This window comes from Canis aureus, chromosome 8 (genome assembly GCF_053574225.1).
Source record: "Canis aureus isolate CA01 chromosome 8, VMU_Caureus_v.1.0, whole genome shotgun sequence".
NCBI classification, from domain to species: Eukaryota; Metazoa; Chordata; class Mammalia; order Carnivora; family Canidae; genus Canis; species Canis aureus.
Window position 1 is genome coordinate 30,100,826 of NC_135618.1, and position 19,954 is coordinate 30,120,779.

Consider the following 19,954-nt stretch of genomic DNA (forward strand, 5'->3'; position numbering starts at 1 on the left):
ATAAATTACTATGACTGCATATACTAAACATTGTTATAGAATATTAAGAAGTGAGTTTAACTTCTTTAACAGTAGTACAGAATTAATATTTAAAATTCTTTCAAGAAGATAGCTTTCAAAAACTCTTGCTACAAAAGTGCTGTATTTTGCCAAAAGAAAACAAATAAAGGGCATGCTTACTCATGTATATTTAGCTTTATTTTATATCAGTTGAAAATCAATTTACTAAATAGTTTTTCTATTTACTGGAATAGATGTTTTATCTTGATTTGAATGTATATCGATTGTGACTTAATGGCTACTGGGAGCTTGCATTTTACCAACATAATACTGCTTCCAGCTCCATGGACAAAATGAATATCGATAGGGAAAGCAAGGGGAATGAAGGAGACGGCCTAGCTGTTACACGGATATTAAAATATATATATTTTGGCTTGAGTTTAAGAGTGACATCATAGGGCAATTATGCACAATATTTCTCTCATTTCTATAACAAAATTAGTAGTACATAACTGATGACGTTTTCTTTTTTTTAAGAAGCAAATTTTAAAAAATAGGAATTTTTAAATTCTGGCTAGATATTGCAAAATACTGTGTGCATGTATTTGCAGACACACGCACCTTTTCCCAGAAATTTAAACACTTGTAAAACATTCATATTTATTTTATATTTCATTACTGAAGCATACTCACTCTTTCTCCAGGAGGGCCAGGAGGACCGTCACCGCCCGAAGTACCCTAGCAACAACAACAACAACAAAAAGAAAGAAAAACAGAAAAAAAAGAAAAAAAAGAAAAATCAGTTTTGATTCCTTCTCCTAGCATTTGTCATCTTCAAGAAGAACTTAGAGCAAACTCAAATGAAACAACTTATAATACCTTTGGGCCAGGTTTCCCGGTGGGACCTCTCGCACCTCTTGAACCTCGAGGACCCTGCAAGTGAGAGAGAAAGATGAAACTAATCTAGTGCCAAGCCCATACAAAAGCACAGAATAGGTTTTTAGCTTTGAAGAAAACGATCTTGGAAAATTAAATACAAAACAAAACATAAAAATCATTATTTTAAATTAAGGCACCCACCGTTGGACCACGCTGACCCCGAGGGCCTGGTTTGCCAGCTACACCCTGCCAAAGACAGTTCAAACAGTTTCAGTATGCAGCGCATCACAGTGAATTGTGTCTGGTGCTGAGAGACAGGTACTCATTCGAGAACATTCATAGTAGATAGTCCAAGGCAATATGTTTATATACCATACCCGTGCACCTTTCTCTCCATTGGCACCTGGAAACCCAGGAAATCCAGTGGAACCCTACAAAAAAATAAAAATAATAAACAATGAGTACGGTAACTAACATTTTTAGCCACGAGCTGTAAGCCTTTTGGAACACACTGAGTCTCACAAACTGGTAATATTTAAATCAGAAATATAATTTTAAAATACCATACAATCTATTTGTGTAATTGAAAATGAACTTACAGTGACATCTGAAATCCTGGAAGCATTGAAAGCATTAATTGATAAAACATATTTCAGTTTTTAACTTTAAAATAATTAAGCAAATGTCATCATTTCTCATATCAGAAAAATTGCAACTAAAGGACATTTTATATAAAATAATTTCGACTTACAATTCTACATACTTGCCTCAACCTGAAAGAAAAATCCTATGTTCCATGAGCACAAATAATTAAGTATTAAAATAGGAATTTCATAAAACAGTTTTCCAGAATTAACATTACTACATTTGTATGTTTATCACTTTTTAGTTTATTTTTATATACTGTTAGAATTAAATAGAACTAAATAAAATCATAAAGACTAAAAATCTTCCTCCACCTTTTCTGTTTGACGCTTGAATGAGGTTAGATCTAGCTGGGAGTCAGAAAGTCTAGCATTCATATCCTTTTTTTTGGAATTCCAAAGTCATAAATTCAAGACTTATGTTTTATCATACACTCACCTAAGTAAGTTGGGTACATAACTTATCCTCTTTGAGCATAGCCTTTTCTTCTGCAAAATGAGGGCACTCACCCAAATTTTATAGGCATTTTGAATGTGTGGGAGGTTAGAATAAAAGAAGCCAGGGTATACAAATGATAATAATAGATTACAATGAATATTGGTTATTTAGAGATGCAACAAGAACAGTAAAAGCATCATGTCATTTCATCTACAAACCGCCACACTTTGCAGATGGAAAATAATTTCCCCACTTCACTTTTTTGAATACGTCCAGATTTTCAGCTGCTCAAAGATTCCTTCGAACATCACTGTCATTGGTTTGCCTCATCATCGTGTCATGAATAGAAGAGATTAAGGTTCAGTTCCTTTCTCCTCAACTTGCTAACTATGAGACTCTGGAAAGTGTGGGAGGGCTTCCAAATACTCACTTTTCCTATTCAGACCACTATATAAATTAAATCCAATAATGTGTAAAATATCTAGCAGAGTAGTAGACATTCAGATTTGATACACTTCCCCTATGTTAATGGAGATATAACAAAGCCTTCTTTAACTTCATACATTCCTTGCATTTTTTTACCCATTCACTTGGATTGGATTATCCCTAAAGTAATATTTTTCTAAGTGATATGTGGCCCCTCTGTATCAGAATAGTCCAGAGTGATTCCATCTTATTAGGATTTATATCTCTGGCAGTAGGATCCAGGAATCTGCATTTTTAACAATTTCTCCAGGTGTTATATTCAACAGATATCAATTTATATTTCCTCCACAAGTCAGGAAAATCATATGTGAAGCCTTATGATAGTCAAAACAATAACCCATAGTATGCACTGCTAATCTTTTTCTTATGACTCATTTCCCAATATAGTTTAGTTCGTATCTATAGAGATTACTATGGGATTCACCTGAGGACAATGGTTAGGTCATGCAATATTCACATAATGGGGGAATAATGTCTGCAAATTACATTTTTGAAGGGCTTTCAAAGCCATTGCTCTTTCTCTCCAGAGAATCGGATTGTTAAATCTGGTAGAGCATTACTATGTGACTACTCTAGGAATTTGACAAGTGAGTATAATCCAATATGGAAATAATCTACTCTATCAGATTTTATTTGAGAACAAATATTCTTTTCTGTCTTGAGAAGAATAGACAACTAATCATATTTATAGAGACTCCATTCAAACAAATTGCTCTATGCATCAATTTTATTTCTCATAAATTCATTTTCTTCAATAGTTTCTGCTCTAAGAAACTTATGGAAAAATAACAAAAATGCCCAATCCACCAACTAAACCATTTATAATATATGGACATAATCTTCCTCTTCTCTCACATACGGGGTTATCACCAATATATAGAATTACCATGAAAAGGCATTATAATGCTTTAAATGGAAAGAACAAACAGTAAACGAAATGCCCAAAAGTCAAAGGTTAATGGTGAGATTGGCTCACTAATGGTGAAACTTTCAAATTTATTTGAATGCTGTTTTAAATATAAAGAATTCTACATTAAAATGCATTTTACTTTTTGAAGTAGCTATCATTGTATAGTACTTATAGTGGTGTGACTTGCAAATAACCATTGTGATTTATATTGCTAGAAAGATAATAAATAAATTATATTGTCTAATTATAGTCCTTAAACATCTTAGAAGAGATTAGCAGCCAAATTTCACTTTAAGTATAGATTTAAATCTATTCAAAATTCATTGGCTCCCACATAGGAAAAAAAAGTGAAGCTATTTTTGATCTTTAATGAGCCTTTTTTTTTCATTTTAGAATCAAGAAACATAAATAATTTTTGATCATACAAAAAATTATTATGAAGAAAAGTAATAAAAAAACAAAGTTTCAGACATTTTGGTTAAAGGTTAAAAAACATTTCTCTCTAGTCATTCTGGTGTGTTTTGTTAACAAAAATAACTCAAAGAATATTGAACAGAGTATTGTCTCAGGAAAAAACAGAAGAAAATAAGAATGTCAAATAAAAGAATATTGTGTTCATTCAAGTAATATGACAGTTTTATGTTTTTAAATCAAAACACCACAATTGCAATTCAACTTTGTAATTAGATCAAGAACTCTGCAAGTGATCTAAAGATACCTTAAAGTTGTGGGTTATACAGTGAATGTCCTCTTTTACTCATAATACTTTTGAAAATGCTTGATATTTGAAAGGAACTTAGCTAGGAGATAGGGCAGTATATTAGGGACAATATTTAAAAGGTAAAACTTATTAATCAGTGTTCTAAATGTAGCTAGAAACCTTTAAAAGATGCTCATATTATTCTTAAATCACAAATGAAATGGATCTCATTCTAGAAGGGGCTTACAGCATTATGTTTACCTCCTATTATACAAGGAAATGTGTATTTTCTAGAGACTCAATGGAAAATTATAAGGCAAAACCATGTGGTATGCCTAATGTCATCACATGACAATGAGCAAACACAAGTGCATGTAGTTCACATGTGTCAAAAGGAAAGATTTTGGCCTCCCAATGATTTGGGAAAGACTTTGGCTTTCCCAATAAGTAAAACTTATTAACAAATGTATGTTTGGGAATTATTATATAAACAGGATTTTTCCTTGTGTCTGATACTTGACAAGCCTAAATGGATCAAACAGAGATAGATAGATGATAGATAGATAGATAGATAGATAGATAGATAGATAGATAGATAGACAGATAATCTAGGTAGTCTTATAGACATATACCCATTTTAATAGTAATAACAAAATGCATATATTAATTTTGTAAACCACTTTACTTAACTAGGCAACACATGAAGTGCAGCCTTGACAAAGTTTTATGATTAGCTTGAGGAAAAGTAGTACACCAAAGTAAAAATATATTTTAAAAATCATCCATTTTAAAATATATATTTTAAATAGTTAAAAATGGAATTCAAGTTCTATAGTGGATTGAATAGTGGCCCCAAATCAATATATCCAATAGTCAAGTCTCTGTAACATGAAATGTTGCCTTATTTGGAAAAAGAGGTCTTTGTAGGTGCAAATTAAGCGAAGAGTCTTGAAATGAAACATCCTGGATTACCCAGGTGATTCCTAAGAGCAAAGACAAGTGTCTTTATAAGAGACGGAAGAGAAGATATAGAAAAAAAAAAATGGTCATGTGGAGAAGGCAGCAGAGATTGCAGTTAAGCAGACACAAACTAAAGGACTTCCCTGGACTACCAGAAGCTAGAAGAGGCAAGGACAGACTCTCTCTCAGAGCTTTTGAGGGGACTGGAGGCTCTGCTGACACCTTGATTTTAGGCTTTTGATCTCAAGAACTGTAAGAGAATAAATTTCCATTGTTTTAAGTCACCAAGTCTGTGGAGATTTGTTACAGTAGCCCTAGGAAACAAAATACTGTGGAAATGAGGGAAAATAAAGATGATGAAAGATGTATTGTAATTCTTTTTTTTTTTTTAAGCAGCAAATAGAAATTCCAACCCTTAGGGTACCAGAAATGAAATTGAAAGCTATTTTCCATCACCTATCATCCTCATTATAACTTCTAGATATACTACGATGTCACCCTGGAATAGTCCTTATTCCAATGACAAGGAAGTAGCTGTCTATGCCTTCCTTTCACGACCTCATCTGATAAAATACTCCAATCCATAATCACCTAGGCTCTCTGAGCTCCATGCACACTGGGTTCCCATGAGCTCCATGCCTTTCCCTTGTGAAATTATATTTTAAGGATTTATCATCTCTATGTTACAAACTGAAATGTAATTATGTGTGATTAATTTCTTCAAAATGTTGATAAGCTATAAAAATCAAGCTAACTGTTTTACCTTTGGGCCTTGTCTTCCTGGGTATCCTGGTAATCCTGGAACACCAAGTTTCCCCTACAGTTAAAAAAATAATAATAATAAATAAAAATTCTAAATTGAATTAAGTTTAAACAATGAGTTTAGTTTTCTGAAAGTTAGGACCACATATCTGAATACTTAAAAGGAAGAGTTGCAAGTTTTCACCACACTTTATTTACAATATATTTCCTCATTTAAATAGGAAAAATATTGCTTTGGACATATTTCTAATTCTATAATGTTTGCTAACTTTGTCTAAGTAACAGCGCCTTCTTTGAGGACACAGAACTCTGAGCTAAAGAGAATTCTAAGACCCTTTCTGAACTCTGAAGCATTAATAAACTGCCTAAGCTTTTTCAGCATTAAAACTATTTAAAGTTAGTTGATGTAGTTAGAACTACATTTAGATTTTATCATTCCAACTAAGTGAATCATCTTTTTTAAAAATTATTTCATTTCTCATTGTAAATATAAAGCAAGCAATCATGAGTTATTTGTTTCTCACTAAATAGTTTAAATAACCATCCAAGAAATTCTGACCTAATTTTTGAGCAAAGTTTTTTTCTTTTATTCAAACATCTGGATAAATCTGGGTTAATAGATGTATCAAATGTTGAGAACTATAACTAAATAACAGTGACTTTTGTGGAGTGTTAATTCCTGCAAGTGGGGACTTAAATGAGCCACAATTTTGTTCCAGCGCAATGAGATTACCTCTCAATCTAAAAGTGCTAAAATAGGGACGCCTAGGTGGCTCAGTGGTTGAGTATCTGCCTAAGCTCAGAGTGTGATCCCGGAATCCGGGATTGAGTGAGTCCCGCATCAGGCTCCCTGCAGGGAGCCTGCTTCTCCCTCTGCCTGTGTGTCTCTGCCTCTCTCTCTCTGCATCTTGTATGAATAAATAAATAAAATCTTAAAAATAATAAATAAAGTGCTAAAACAAATGGTAAATTACAGCAAAGTCCAAAGTTCTGTAACAATACCAAGAGATTCAAAATGTTATACTACCAAAATTGCCCCCTGAGCAAAAAAGCATTAATTTAAAAATACAGGGAGAGAGAACATTAAATTAAATTGAGTGAATTGAATAAAATATGTTTGTGGAATTTTACTAAGACTTATTTTCCTTAAGATTTTATAAAGCACACTTCATATATATTATTTACCAAACTCTTAAACATTAGGAAGCACATAGTATCATTATTCCCCATGTACATTTAAACAAAATAAGAATAGAAACAAAAACAAATCCAAATTACTACATGCAACAATAAAGGATGAGCAGTAACTTTATAAACAATAAACATTTTACTAGATGAATCAAGGCAAGAATATAGGAATATAGTTCATGACCTTGTTATTAGAGATTGAACTAAAGAGTTGTCTGATTCAAGATCAACGCTGCATAGGTAAGCAGTCTTCAGATGGAAAATATGCAAACCAGCCCTGAGAAACATGCTTATAATGATGTCCCTTTAGATGCATTAAGTTATCATATCTGTTTTATGCCACTGATTTCAAGGTTAATGAAATGCTCTAATTATGATCACAAAGCCTTTGTGTTCTATGTTAATTACTGTATTATAATATAAACTTTCATTCACTTTAGAGTCATTTCAAATTCTAGACAGAAAATTTGTTTGCATTTTCAATATGGTGATAGGCAACTTCAGTAAAGGGAAAATACCAATAAAATATTGAAAATGAAGAACTGTGGGGTAAAGTCTTGATGCCTCTGAAGAAATGGCAGAATCATTTACACAGAGTAAAGTGGAGTAAGGATGAGAGGAAGGTCCAGAATAGTCTAAAACCACTGGTAAGGGAGTACTTGAAGTCGAAGGGTCATTCAGCCTAGAAAGCCCTGATTCTCTCCCATTCTTTCTTTCCCCTGCCTGAACACGATGACATATTCATCATTTCCCAATTGGCAACTGGGAGGGTGAAACTGTAGAACCACTCCATCAGGATTCCTGACATAAGGAAATGTTTTCTTATTTATCTAGTCACAGTGCCTATATAATCCTCATATATTTTTCTTCTGAGACAGGATGGCAAGAAGGGAAATTAAAATTTTCTTAAGTAGCTTGGAATTCCATATTTTATAGAATTACAGCATGTTCAATATAGAAAATTCGGAAAGTGAATATACATATTAAAAGGAAGGAAATCACCTGAATTATACTACCAAGAAATAATTATTATTTATATTTTCCTTTAGTGTACATAATAGTATAATACTTGTCATAGATATTTCTAGTTCTTTCTTAACTTCATAGTTACATTTATAAGCTGTTTGCCACATCACTAAATACTCTATGAAGGCATGATTTCAATGCTGTATAATAGTACATGTAAATGTAATGGTTAAAAATATTTTTTTACATACTACATATAGCACAATGGCCCTGAAACCAAAAAGTATTAGAATTACCTGGGGGTTGTTTTAAAACATAGCAATGCTTGGGTTAGCCCCAGACTAACATTAAAATCTCTTGAAGTTGGGTTTGGACAATGGTATTTTTTTAAAAACACTTGTTCTGCAAACATGCATGTTTATATGGAAAAATAGAAAGTGTACATTTTGACTTGAGGAGCAAAGATGACTCCACTTCTCCCAAAACAATAAGTAGACCATCTTTCATTGAATCTTTGATCTTTTGTTAATCACATACAAATTCTTAACTTCTAATGTGCAAAAGCCTGAAGAGCTGCTGACCCTGCAGGGTCAAAGAGAATAGAGGGGATAGGCAACAAGGGAGAGTGAAAGAGGATGTATGTACCCATCTCATGGTTGTACCCGTGACAGTATATGGGTATGCTTGAAATGTAGTGAATCCTCTAGATTTCTGACATGGATGACTATAAGTATTTTTAAATGACAATGAAATATCCTCTGCGAGAGCACCTGTGAATTTAAATTTGTTCACTGACCTTTTCTCCTGCTTGACCAGAAGGACCAGGGTCTCCAGTAGGACCTGCTCGACCTTTGGGTCCTTCAGGGCCATCTTCTCCTCTTGGACCTACTTGACCAACTTCTCCCTGAAACACAGAGTAGCAACATTCTTTTAATTTAAAGTATATTGGAGATTGAATAACAGATTATGGTCTATAAAAAGTCATATTCTCCAACTCCTCACTTGTTACCTCATGCTTTATTTAGGACAAAGAGGTTGGAAAACATTTGACTTCATCAATCTTTCCATTAGGAAATGAACAACTGAATATAGTCTGACATTTGAAAACCTACAGAAGCCTGAGGTTACCATGTTTCATATTAAAGTAATTTTAACACATCTGTGTTGTATAAAGAAAGAAAAAAATGAGGATCAAGGTTAGATAGTGTAGGGTGGCAGAATAATCAACCCCAAAATATGCCACTTGGGAGTGAGGATTATTTTGAGCTGAAGGCACTTGAAAAGTAAATGCAAAGGAAGTTGCTAAAAGCAGGTTACAAAAAAAAAAAAAAAAAAAAAATGCAGGATACAGATTTGCTTAGTCTGGAGCCAAAAGCAGACAGCAGAGGAATAGAGATAACAAACTTTATTAACTAGCCTTTGTCTGCAATCACTTTGCCATATATCTACCTTCCCACAATTTGCAGCCATAGAAATTCAATCCTTTTTGTTGTCATGTCTCTAAAAATTTATTTTTCCTTTTTAAAATGCCATATAAGCCCAAATTCTAACCACCCCTTTAAGTTAATTATCACGGAGTGCTCCCAGGTGTAAACGTGAGGCACAAGCTAAAAAAACTTGTTTGTTTTTCTCTTGTTAATCTTTCTTTTGTCAATCTAATTTTACAGGGCTCCAGCCTAAGAATCTAGCAGGTTAGCAGGAAAAAGTAATTTTCCTCTCTGACAATAGCAATTTTGGAAATCACTGTTTGGAACACAAGAAAAATGTCTCCATTTTAGACTTGGTTTCACCTTTATAATATTAGGGACTGAAATGTGTAAGTTACTGCACACATTCTGGAAACAGGCATTATGTACTTTTTAGGGAAACAAAAATATTCTGCAGTATGCTTCTTTAATTAGATAGATATATTAGGTATTATTATGTTAGATATAAAATAAATCTTCCCAATGAAACATTTAGTTTAGTTGACTTTAGGTAATTCATATTTTTGTTTATTTTCTAAACGTTCATTACCAGAAAAAAGTGAACCACTTTTACGCTCAAAAATTCAAGGTCACTAATAATGGAAGTACAAGAAAGTTGCAAATATATGGTTTCCAAGCAGCATAGCTCACTACAAAATTTAGAAGAAAACTATAAAACTACTTCTTTTAAGGAATTTGATCAATTTAGAAAATATCTATAAAAAATATTACTCAAATTTATACACACATGCACACACACAAACATAGGCTATAGAAAACATGTAAATTTAATATAATATCTGGAATACTATCTTATCCACAAAAAGTAACATGTTTAATCTTCTTATAAAAACCAAAGTCAGCAAAGTGTCAGATAATACAAACATCTTTATTTAACCTGTTCTTGCTATATTTAAATATAAGAATATACACACACACGTACACACATGCACAGACACACACAAATGTATGCTCTGATATGAATTTTCTTCTTACTTACCCTATCACCTTTAAGACCCATATCACCTTTGAATCCTGGAAAACCATCTTCACCCTGAAAACCAAAAGTAATAAAATAGGTGTTTAATGATTTGTTTGGATGAATCTAAAATGTGACTATAAAAATATGAACACTGATAATTTAGGGAAAATCATTCTGAGAATCCTGTTGTGAAACTTCCTTCTCCCTATGCTAACCTTTATCACCTCTATCTTCTCATTTTCTATTATTATTGGCTCTAATTTACTCTAGGAAAGTTTTCTCAAATGTGTCCTTTAAATCTTCTCCATCTTATGGGGGAAAGAATCATTCTCTTATAACCACATATATCTATCCTATGCCATTTGAACAAAGAAAGAGTAAATATTTAAATAATTATCTTCTTAACTTTGGAATACTAGAACTGTGACTACCAAATAAAATGTCTTTACCCTTAATTTGCTAATTCATATCAAAGAATATCATATTATGCATTTTGTACCATGTGCTTTAGATAAATGCCTTCTTACTCAACTTCTGTTCCACATTACAATTTCTTTTCAGATGAAGAATGAGCAAACCAATATTATCCTTTACACATGCATGGAAAATGTTCATTATCTCAACAGATCAGTAATACTGAAAACTGGGCCTCCTTTAATAAAGAGAGCAGAAATTTTGACTACGGAAATGTTTCATACCATTCTTAGTGAAATCTAGACTTTTAAAAGTAAGCTTCAAGAACAAACTTAATGTCTCTTAATTTGAATAAAAAATTTAAATTCCTAAGGAATAACCATTTAATTTTTCAATAACGTTAATTAAGCATTTCTTTGTTCAGAGTACTATGGAATATTTTGAGATTTTTAACAGTAAAAACTGAAGGTAGTATATTTGCATTAATTTTGGTACTAATGGGAAGAATAGGTGTTCAGATTAAGAAAGACGTGATGATGATGATGATGATGATGATGATGACTATGATGGTGGCAGTGGTTCTGGTGGTGGTGGTAGTAAAGCTAGAAGTTAATTGAAGAGGGTTTGACGGGGGAGTTGGTATCTTAATTAAGAGTTAGAGAATGGGGATCCCCAGGTGGCTCAGCAGTTCAGCGCCTGCCTTCCGCCCTGGGCATGATCCTGGAGTCCTGGGATCGAGTCTCGCATTGGGCTCCCTGTGTGGGGCCTGCTTCTCCCTCTGCCTGTGTCTCTGCCTCTCTCTCTCTCTCTCTCTGTGTATGTCTCTAATGAATGAATACATAAAATCTTTAAAAAGAAAAAAAAAAGGAGAGAATGGATGTGAGTTGCAAAGTTTGAGAAAAGGACATGTCAGGTTGAGTTTGTGAACAGAGCTAGGAAGATTGGCACATATACTTCCACATCCTGCTGCCAAATGACCTCTATAAAAAAAAATTGATCACATCAATTTTTACCTTAAAACACCTCAGTGGTTCCAGATTGCTAATAATGAATATAAGGTGCCAACTCCCCTCCCCATCAGACCATGATCTAGTCCTTGTTTGTTCACTTTGGCAGTCTTATTTTTAGTCTGGAGTCTCCCATCAGCCCCCACCCAACACCCTGAGTTGAGTACTAGAAAAATTGAATTACCTATATTTCCATTTGTAATTCTTTTTTTTTTTAAAGATTTTATTTATTTATTTCAGAGAGAGAAAGAGAGAGCTTGAGCAGGGGAGAGGGGCCAACTCCTCACTGAGCAGAGAGCCCCTCGTGGGGCTCAATCCCAGGACCCTGAGATCAAGACCTGAGCCACCCAACCATTTGTAATTCTTGCACTGGTTGTCATTGTCATACACACACCTGCAAATCTTTTACCTTCTGTGTCTCTCTCTGTCTACCTTTAATCTTCTTTCAAGACTCAGTTCATAATTCCACTATGAAGTTCCTCATGACCTCAATCTTACCACTCCCCGCTCCCCCTCCTTAAAATTAAGCCCTCTGTCCTATGTACTCCCACTAAGCATTTATTATTGTAAGAACATGCCATCCTGCACTCGGTAGATCATAGTTTTTTCTTTTACTAAATGGTAAAAAAAACAGGGGATCCCTGGGTGGCGCAGCGGTTTGGCGCCTGCCTTTGGCCCAGGGCGCGATCCTGGAGACCCAGGATCTAATCCCACATCGGGCTCCGGGTGCATGGAGCCTGCTTCTCCCTCTGCCTGTGTCTCTGCCTCTCTCTCTCTCTCTCTCTCTCTCTCTCTCTCTCTCTCTCTGTGACTATCATAAATAAATAAATAAATCTTTAAAAAAAAAAAAAAAACTTACGCCTAATTAGGCTCTGCGCTTCCAGTGCCTAGTGCATATTTAATCCTCAATAACCATGGCATTTAATAAACATCTATCTACCAAACGGATATTTACTAAGTGAACATGTCTGTGAGTCTTTAGCAAAGTATGTTAAGGTCCACAAAATATCAGGTAATTTTGGATATATGAGACCTAAACCTGGAAAAGTGATCCAATCTGGTATCTTGTCCAAACGTAAAAATTCTAAAAGGTCTAGAAATTTCTGCTAAGACAAAAACATGATGTTTTCAACATTCTTGCTATAAAGAAGCTGTGTACGTAGCATTCTGTCTATACTGAATGCAACTGGGCAATAATAGAGGCTTAAAAGCTGAAAATGACCATTTAACTTCCTATTGACTATTGTCTTCATTACCTATCTCCCTAGAGAGAAAGGTAATTACACAGTTGCCAAATTTAGTTTAAAGAACACTGCAATTTAAGTAAAAAAATCAATAATAGTTTTTAGTATTTTTCCAGGAAGTATTTTTTGTTTCAGGAGAGAACATAGTGGGTGATATCCTATTTCTGTCACATTTTTGCTTTCAATACATTCACAATTAGAAAATAAACTAGAGAAACAAATTAGAAATAAATAAGATGACTTAAATTTTTAGGTATATCCTTACAAGTGACACTATCAAGTTACTAAGCTTCCCAGTCCTAAAACTATTACTTCTAAATTAATATTCAAAAAAGGAAAGAGGAAAGAGAGTTTTAGGAGATGCATAAGAGAAGAATTCACCTATGCCATTTGGTTCATCGGTTTATGTTCCTGTAGGTCTAAAGAATTTTGTTTCCTTTAGGTCTAATGAATTTTAATACTAGTTAGGATACTCACTTGCTATTTCACCTTTAGTTAGCAATTAATGTTGATATGTGGAAAAAGAAAAAAGTTTCAACTTCCTTATCTCTTTTGAGATAAATGGTCAATTATAATACATACTCAGAAAAAAAAACAAAATAAATAATAGGTATTAAAATTCATAAATATTTAATGATTCTTCAGAGTCTGAAAATAGGGAGAACTCATTAGAAAAAAGTTTCCATTAACTTTTATATAAAATTTCTCTAAACTAGATTAGATAAATAACAGGTATTAAATAAAACAAAAGTTAAAATAAATATGAGCAGTTTTTAAGGACAATGTCCTCATTTTAACAGACTCAAAATTAGACAATCTGTCTCAATTTACCAGTGTAGTTAGTATGAGAATAGGATTGGAACTGATAACTTTTAACTCTCAATTTAAATATTAATTCTTTTTCTCTATATCTTCTTGTTGCTTCTGAGACAATACACCATTCAAAACAACAAATAATCTCAAATTATTTTTCTACATATAAGCAATTTATATTTTTCAATGAGTTTATCTTCACATGTAAATCATCAGCTGTAATTTTATTCACCTCTGTCATTTTGCCACTACCTTTTTTGGTAAGTTCACAATTTTCCCATCTCAATTAACACTTTTCCTTTAAACAGGGTCAATCCTAAGAATCTAAAAAAGACACTTATTCCAGAGAAAAATTTGGATTGATACTTAAATATCTTAATATTAAAAATTCCAGAGATAATAGATATATGTGTGCACATATATAATTATATATTTTTTCGCATAAGCTATCTGCAAATAATTACAAGTTCAACTTTCTCCAATCAATCGTTGTGTTCAGCTACCAACTTAGTAAGACATTACATTCTGAAGTTCATCTCTGAGGATAAGAACTGGGATTCTCATCAAAGTAGCTGAGTTCATTTCAAATGCATGACATTTTTCATACAGTAGAACTGAATATAGTTATATAATGTGACAATGCGGCAATATGTTACTCTTTACTTTTTCAGAAAAATAAATTACAATGGATGTAAATCCATCCCTTCTGTTATCCATTCCTTATTGATAGCAAGTCCACACAAAGTGCTTTATTATTTATTTATTTATTTATTTATTTATTTATTTATTTATTATTTATAAATGTTATTGCTTTTAATAACATTATGATTATGGAAATAAAGTTATCCTTAAAATCAAAATTTATGTTCCATAATTTCTCAACAAAGCTACATTTTATTTTAATCCTTATTTTTTAAATGTAATATTATAGTAAGAATTAACAATACTGACTGTGAGAAATGTCATTTTATTTTAACATAATTACTGAAGGATTTGGGGGCTCTACACTGACAAACATTTACATTAAAAAAATCTCGATTTCAGTTTCTTTGTCCAAAGACAAACTACAAAAGCTCTATAAAAAAATCCCGCATTCTTCATCCCTTTCTGCCTAGTTTTAATCTTTATTTCCTTCTCATTAATAGTTTTGCTTTGCATACAGTCTAATGTATAAAGACTTCCTCTTCCTCAATTGATTTAGGGTATTTCTAACTCTTGCACTGCATTTTAGCTTAAGCACTTTGGAGATTTTAGTAAAGAAAGAAAGGAATAAACATCTCTCTGTTGTGTGTACAATTGGATATTTTATAAACCCTGTAGCTAATTTATTCATAAAGGAACTCTATGATTTATAAAAGGTAAACACATGTAAGAAAAAAGGGATATAGGATTCTGTTTATTATATACCTTTGCTTCTGTTCTATAATTCAGTCCTCACTCGGAGGTATAATCTTTTTTTCAAAAAAGTTTCCAGGATACACAGTACAAAATCAAGCTTGCATTGTAATGTATCAAGTAATCACTTAAGGGGCCTCTGGGTGGCTCAATGGTTGAGTATCTGCCTTTGGGCCCAGTGGTGATCCTGGGGTCTTGGGCTCAAGTCCCGCATCAGGCTCTCCCTATGGGGAGCCTCCTTCTTCCCCTGCCTATGTCTCTGCCTCTCTGTCTGTGTCTTTCTAATAAATAAATAAAAATCTTAAAAAAAAAGGGCAATCACTTAATATATTGGGAAATGAAATATCTGTTGAATAAATGCAAATATATGGCAATTAAAATCACCTAAATAAATTGTATTTTACCTTTTCACCTTTAGAGCCCTTGAGGCCTCTGACGCCATCTGCTCCCTATGGAATAAATTAGAAGAATTAAATGATTATAATATTTTGCATTGAAATTAAATGGTGTGAGAAAGAATAACATTTACCTTTACTCCTCGGGGACCAGGGTAGCCAATAGGACCCTGTGGACCAGGAGGACCCTAAAAAAGACCCATTGCAATTTAAATATATAATACATGGAAAGCGCTACTCATTCACACACTATAATTTTACCAAATAATCTAAAAGAATATGGTATTTTTCTATTATTGATAAACTTAGGGAGTTTTTCACTTGTTCTACAGTCGGATGTGATGAACAAACTATGAAACTAGCTCTACCTACTCCAAATTTTTTGTATCATATATTCATGCAAAACTAATATAAACATTATATATGATGTGAATGATTCTATAATTAATAACTAACTTTCTAAACCTGAAAATATCTGGTGTCCTCAATGTCTACAATAAACAAACATTTGTAACAGAAAATTGGCATAACTTTTGTAGAATTCACTTCATCAAAAAGATTATCAAAATTATACATTTTCCATAGCTGGTTTCATTTAATTAGTTCACCTAAAGGAAATGATTTTCAAAATATGACATAAAATTTCTATAATAATTCTGTCTTTTAATATTATGTTACTAAGAAGCTAAAAGTAGCAACTCTAAACAAAATGATCCTACCCCCTTCTCTTGTAATCCAAAATAGTATTAACAACAAATAAGCTCTCATTTTAATAATTTTTTTAGATATTTTGATAATCATTAAATATTTACAATATAAATATAAAATCATTACAATTAAATCTCCTCTTGTTTATAAGTTACCAGAGAGTGATAAGTAAAGATAATATAGGAGTGACATAAACAGTTTATTTAGTAATTCTTAACCAATTTCATTATTATCATTTATTCCACATTTACTACATATGCAGAATTTGGATTTATCTCTGATCATGAAAACATTTATTTAAAAAATAAAGAATGTAATCTAATTTATAAAATTACTAATACAAAATTAAAAGTTATATAAGACATCTCTGTTTATTATACCTTACACAAAAAATAATTACTAGATCATGATTTATATTTAAATGATAGCAAAACAATCTTTAGAAAGTAAAGACATATTTCAAGGCAGATACAAAGTATTTTCTGGTATTTACTTTCTAATATTCTTATCCCTAAGTGATCATAGAAGATATATATATATCATAAAGATGACCAAAGTAAGGTATTTTCTCTTAGACATAAAGTGACAGGACATCTACATGGATACTTTGTAACATACCAGAGCACCTTTTTCTCCAGACTGGCCTTCTTTTCCAGGATGGCCCTATATTTAGTAAAAACATAATAATAGTAAGATGCAATATTAATGGTAGTTTATATCACTATGAAATTGTTCCCTTTTTTCAAATCTATTGTGTCAAAAGATATTGAACATTTTGAATCAGGGCTTATGGCTTTAAACAACACTGAAAATTGGATCATTTGGAAGGAAACATAATAAGCTTATATTTAATGGATATAAGTTTCAGCAACTACATAATGTATATGAAAGTTTGAGAAAAGTACACAAAGCAATACAGATCCTTCATTAACAATTCAATCCCAGTATTAATCATAGTTCTTACAGAAAGTTAATTATTTCAGTCTGACTTCTATTTTGCTTATTGATCAAACAATCAAGCATACATCTTCAAAAGGCAGCTAAGCTATATGAATGGGATGTTTGAAAATATACCAAGATCATAAATACTAAAAGTTAATAATAAAATTATGGAGAGTCAGTAAACAAAAATGTATAACTCTGTCACAATTACACCCACTCAAAATTTTGTATTCTAGCTCAAAAATCTATGCAGTTTGAGAAGAATAAATAACAAATTTTTAAAAATAATAACTGCAGAGATTACATAATTACATTATGTATTATTATGCACTGGTGTATAATAAACATTGCTATATTTCTAGAAAAGGTAAAAATCTCTGAAGGTTGAGGAATTTTCATGGAAGATGTTTGAGGAAATTTACTTGTGGTGAGAAATTACTCATGGACCTTCAGGAACATACTTTGAAAAGTAAGAGAGAATGGAGAACTGGTTTCTATGGAGAAAAAAAAGACCACAGGAAAAGGTATAGAAATAAAGACATTTTGAGAATGCTGAGAGAAAAGTGAGTGGATCTGTTTGCCTGGATCTGATAGTTCATGAGGAAGTAGGAAGATCTTGAGATTCTGATACCAGAGTACTAGAATGAGTTTATCCACTGCATGATCCTTAGACTTTGCAATATGGAAATGACATGATGAAATTGTATTTTAGAGGTATCAATGTTTAATTACTGGCTCAATTTGTTTTTATTACTGACTTAAGAAAATCACTTCTAAAACACATGTAAAATCTATTTTTGAAGATAATACAAAATTTCAATGATGACTAACTATGACTTACAGGAGGCCCATCAGCACCAGGAAGTCCCGCAAGCCCTGGTTTTCCTTGTGGTCCCTAATCAAATAGAGAAAGAGAATATTTTATTTTAAGACATGAGAATAATGAAAAGTCTGACTTTTACATAGGAATATACTATTAATAAAATTCTTAATGAGTCATTGGCTTTTATCTATAAGCAACAAACTGACTTTTAAATGTATGTAGGAAATGTTATACTGAGATAAATGAAAACCAAATTTGACATATGTCAAAAACATGCTCACTTTTGGCCTGCTTAGTAGTCCTAAATGTATCTTTTTAAAAAATTAAACAAATTAGTTTTTGCATACCAATAAACTAGAGCTTAGAGAATAAAAAGAAAAACAGTATAGGTCAGGAATATATGGATTTATACCATTGAAGAAGTAAACACTGCACATTTCCATCAAAGATATTAAGGAGTGCTAATTCAAATAATTATATGGTAACTTCAATGAAACACAACTAATTATTAAAATATGTTAAGAAATATGCTATATTGTGACAGTTATTCATGGGACACAAAGGAAAACAAATCCAATATTTTGATGTCAAAGACATAATCTAATATGCAACTATTAACACTAAATATTTATTTAACCCATTACTCCAATTTCTTTTTAACCATAGAAGATTTCAAATGTCTTTCAACATGACATTAGTAAAATTGGAACAAAGTAAGAATGAGCACCAAATTCTTGTAAACTCTTTCTTGATAGGAAGATGGACATTCTGCTGAGAATAATTAATTTATCAAGCTTCCAGAGTCCAAATAATTACTACTTACTAGTGATGAAATTAGGCATAATTTAAAAACAATTGAAGGGTAAAAGATATATATGTGAGGCTAGATATTGGACACAATATCCATTTCCATTCTCAGAGAGTATTTAAGAAAAGTGTAGTATATACACACACACATATATACTGATAATCTAGAATTTACAAGAGATGTAACTTAAATCACAACAGAACAACAACAAAAAAAAAATCAAAATAACCTTTAAATCGAACAATAGCTGCATCTCATTTAAAGGTTCCAAATGTTTCAATTTGTCCTTCTGCAAAGTCATTTTCAGTCAAGTAATCTAACATTATATAATAACCATTGTAAAACACTGTATTTTTAATGGCAGTGTCTGGCACATAAATCATCTTCTGCTCTCAAGACTATGGTCTTATTTCTTCAAAACAGTATGTAGAGCACAAATGCAGAACTATTGTATTAATTTTCTTATCAGCAGTTGTGATATTCATATGACAATGACCTATGGTCAGTACTACATGGCTTTTGTTGTTGTTGCTATATTTAAGGGACTAGGAATATTAAAAATCTTGTAAATAACTTTTTATAAAATTAAATTAATCATCCTGGCTGGTGTGAGGTGGTACTCATTGTAGTTTTGATTTATATTTCCCTAATGATGAGTAATGTTGAGCATATTTTCATGTGTCTGTTGGCCATCTGTATGTCTTCTTTGGAAAAATGTCTATCCATGTTTTCTGCCCATTTATTAACTGGTTATTTGTGGGGGGTTTTTTTGGTATTTGATTAAGTTCTTTATATACTTTTTATTCTAACCCTTTATTAAATATGCCATTTGCAAATATCTTCTCCCATTCTGTAGGTTGTCTATTAGTTTTGTTTATTGTTTCTTTGCTGTTGCAGAAGATTTTTATTTTGATAAAATCCCAATAGTTTATTTTTGCTTTTGTTTCCCTTGCCTCAGGAGACATATCTGTAAGAACCCAATGTTTATAGCAGTATTATCAACAATAAGCAAATTATGGAAAG

The 19,954-nt window shown here is 32.2% G+C and overlaps 1 protein-coding gene across 4 annotated transcripts in view; it reads right to left on the reverse strand.

The window, feature by feature from the left end:
- The window catches only part of COL11A1 (collagen type XI alpha 1 chain), a 196,770-nt gene that overhangs the window by 84,164 nt on the left and 92,652 nt on the right, over positions 1-19,954 (reverse strand). For all 4 annotated transcript variants that reach the window (XM_077905647.1, XM_077905645.1, XM_077905646.1 and 1 more), the window contains 11 exons: positions 18,142-18,195; positions 16,977-17,021; positions 15,785-15,838; positions 15,660-15,704; positions 10,401-10,454; positions 8,731-8,838; positions 5,782-5,835; positions 1,257-1,310; positions 1,081-1,125; positions 880-933; positions 694-738 (listed from right to left, as the gene is read on the reverse strand). In XM_077905647.1, the coding sequence (XP_077761773.1) occupies positions 694-738; positions 880-933; positions 1,081-1,125; positions 1,257-1,310; positions 5,782-5,835; positions 8,731-8,838; positions 10,401-10,454; positions 15,660-15,704; positions 15,785-15,838; positions 16,977-17,021; positions 18,142-18,195 (612 nt within the window). The remainder of the gene's footprint in view (positions 1-693; positions 739-879; positions 934-1,080; positions 1,126-1,256; positions 1,311-5,781; positions 5,836-8,730; positions 8,839-10,400; positions 10,455-15,659; positions 15,705-15,784; positions 15,839-16,976; positions 17,022-18,141; positions 18,196-19,954) is intronic.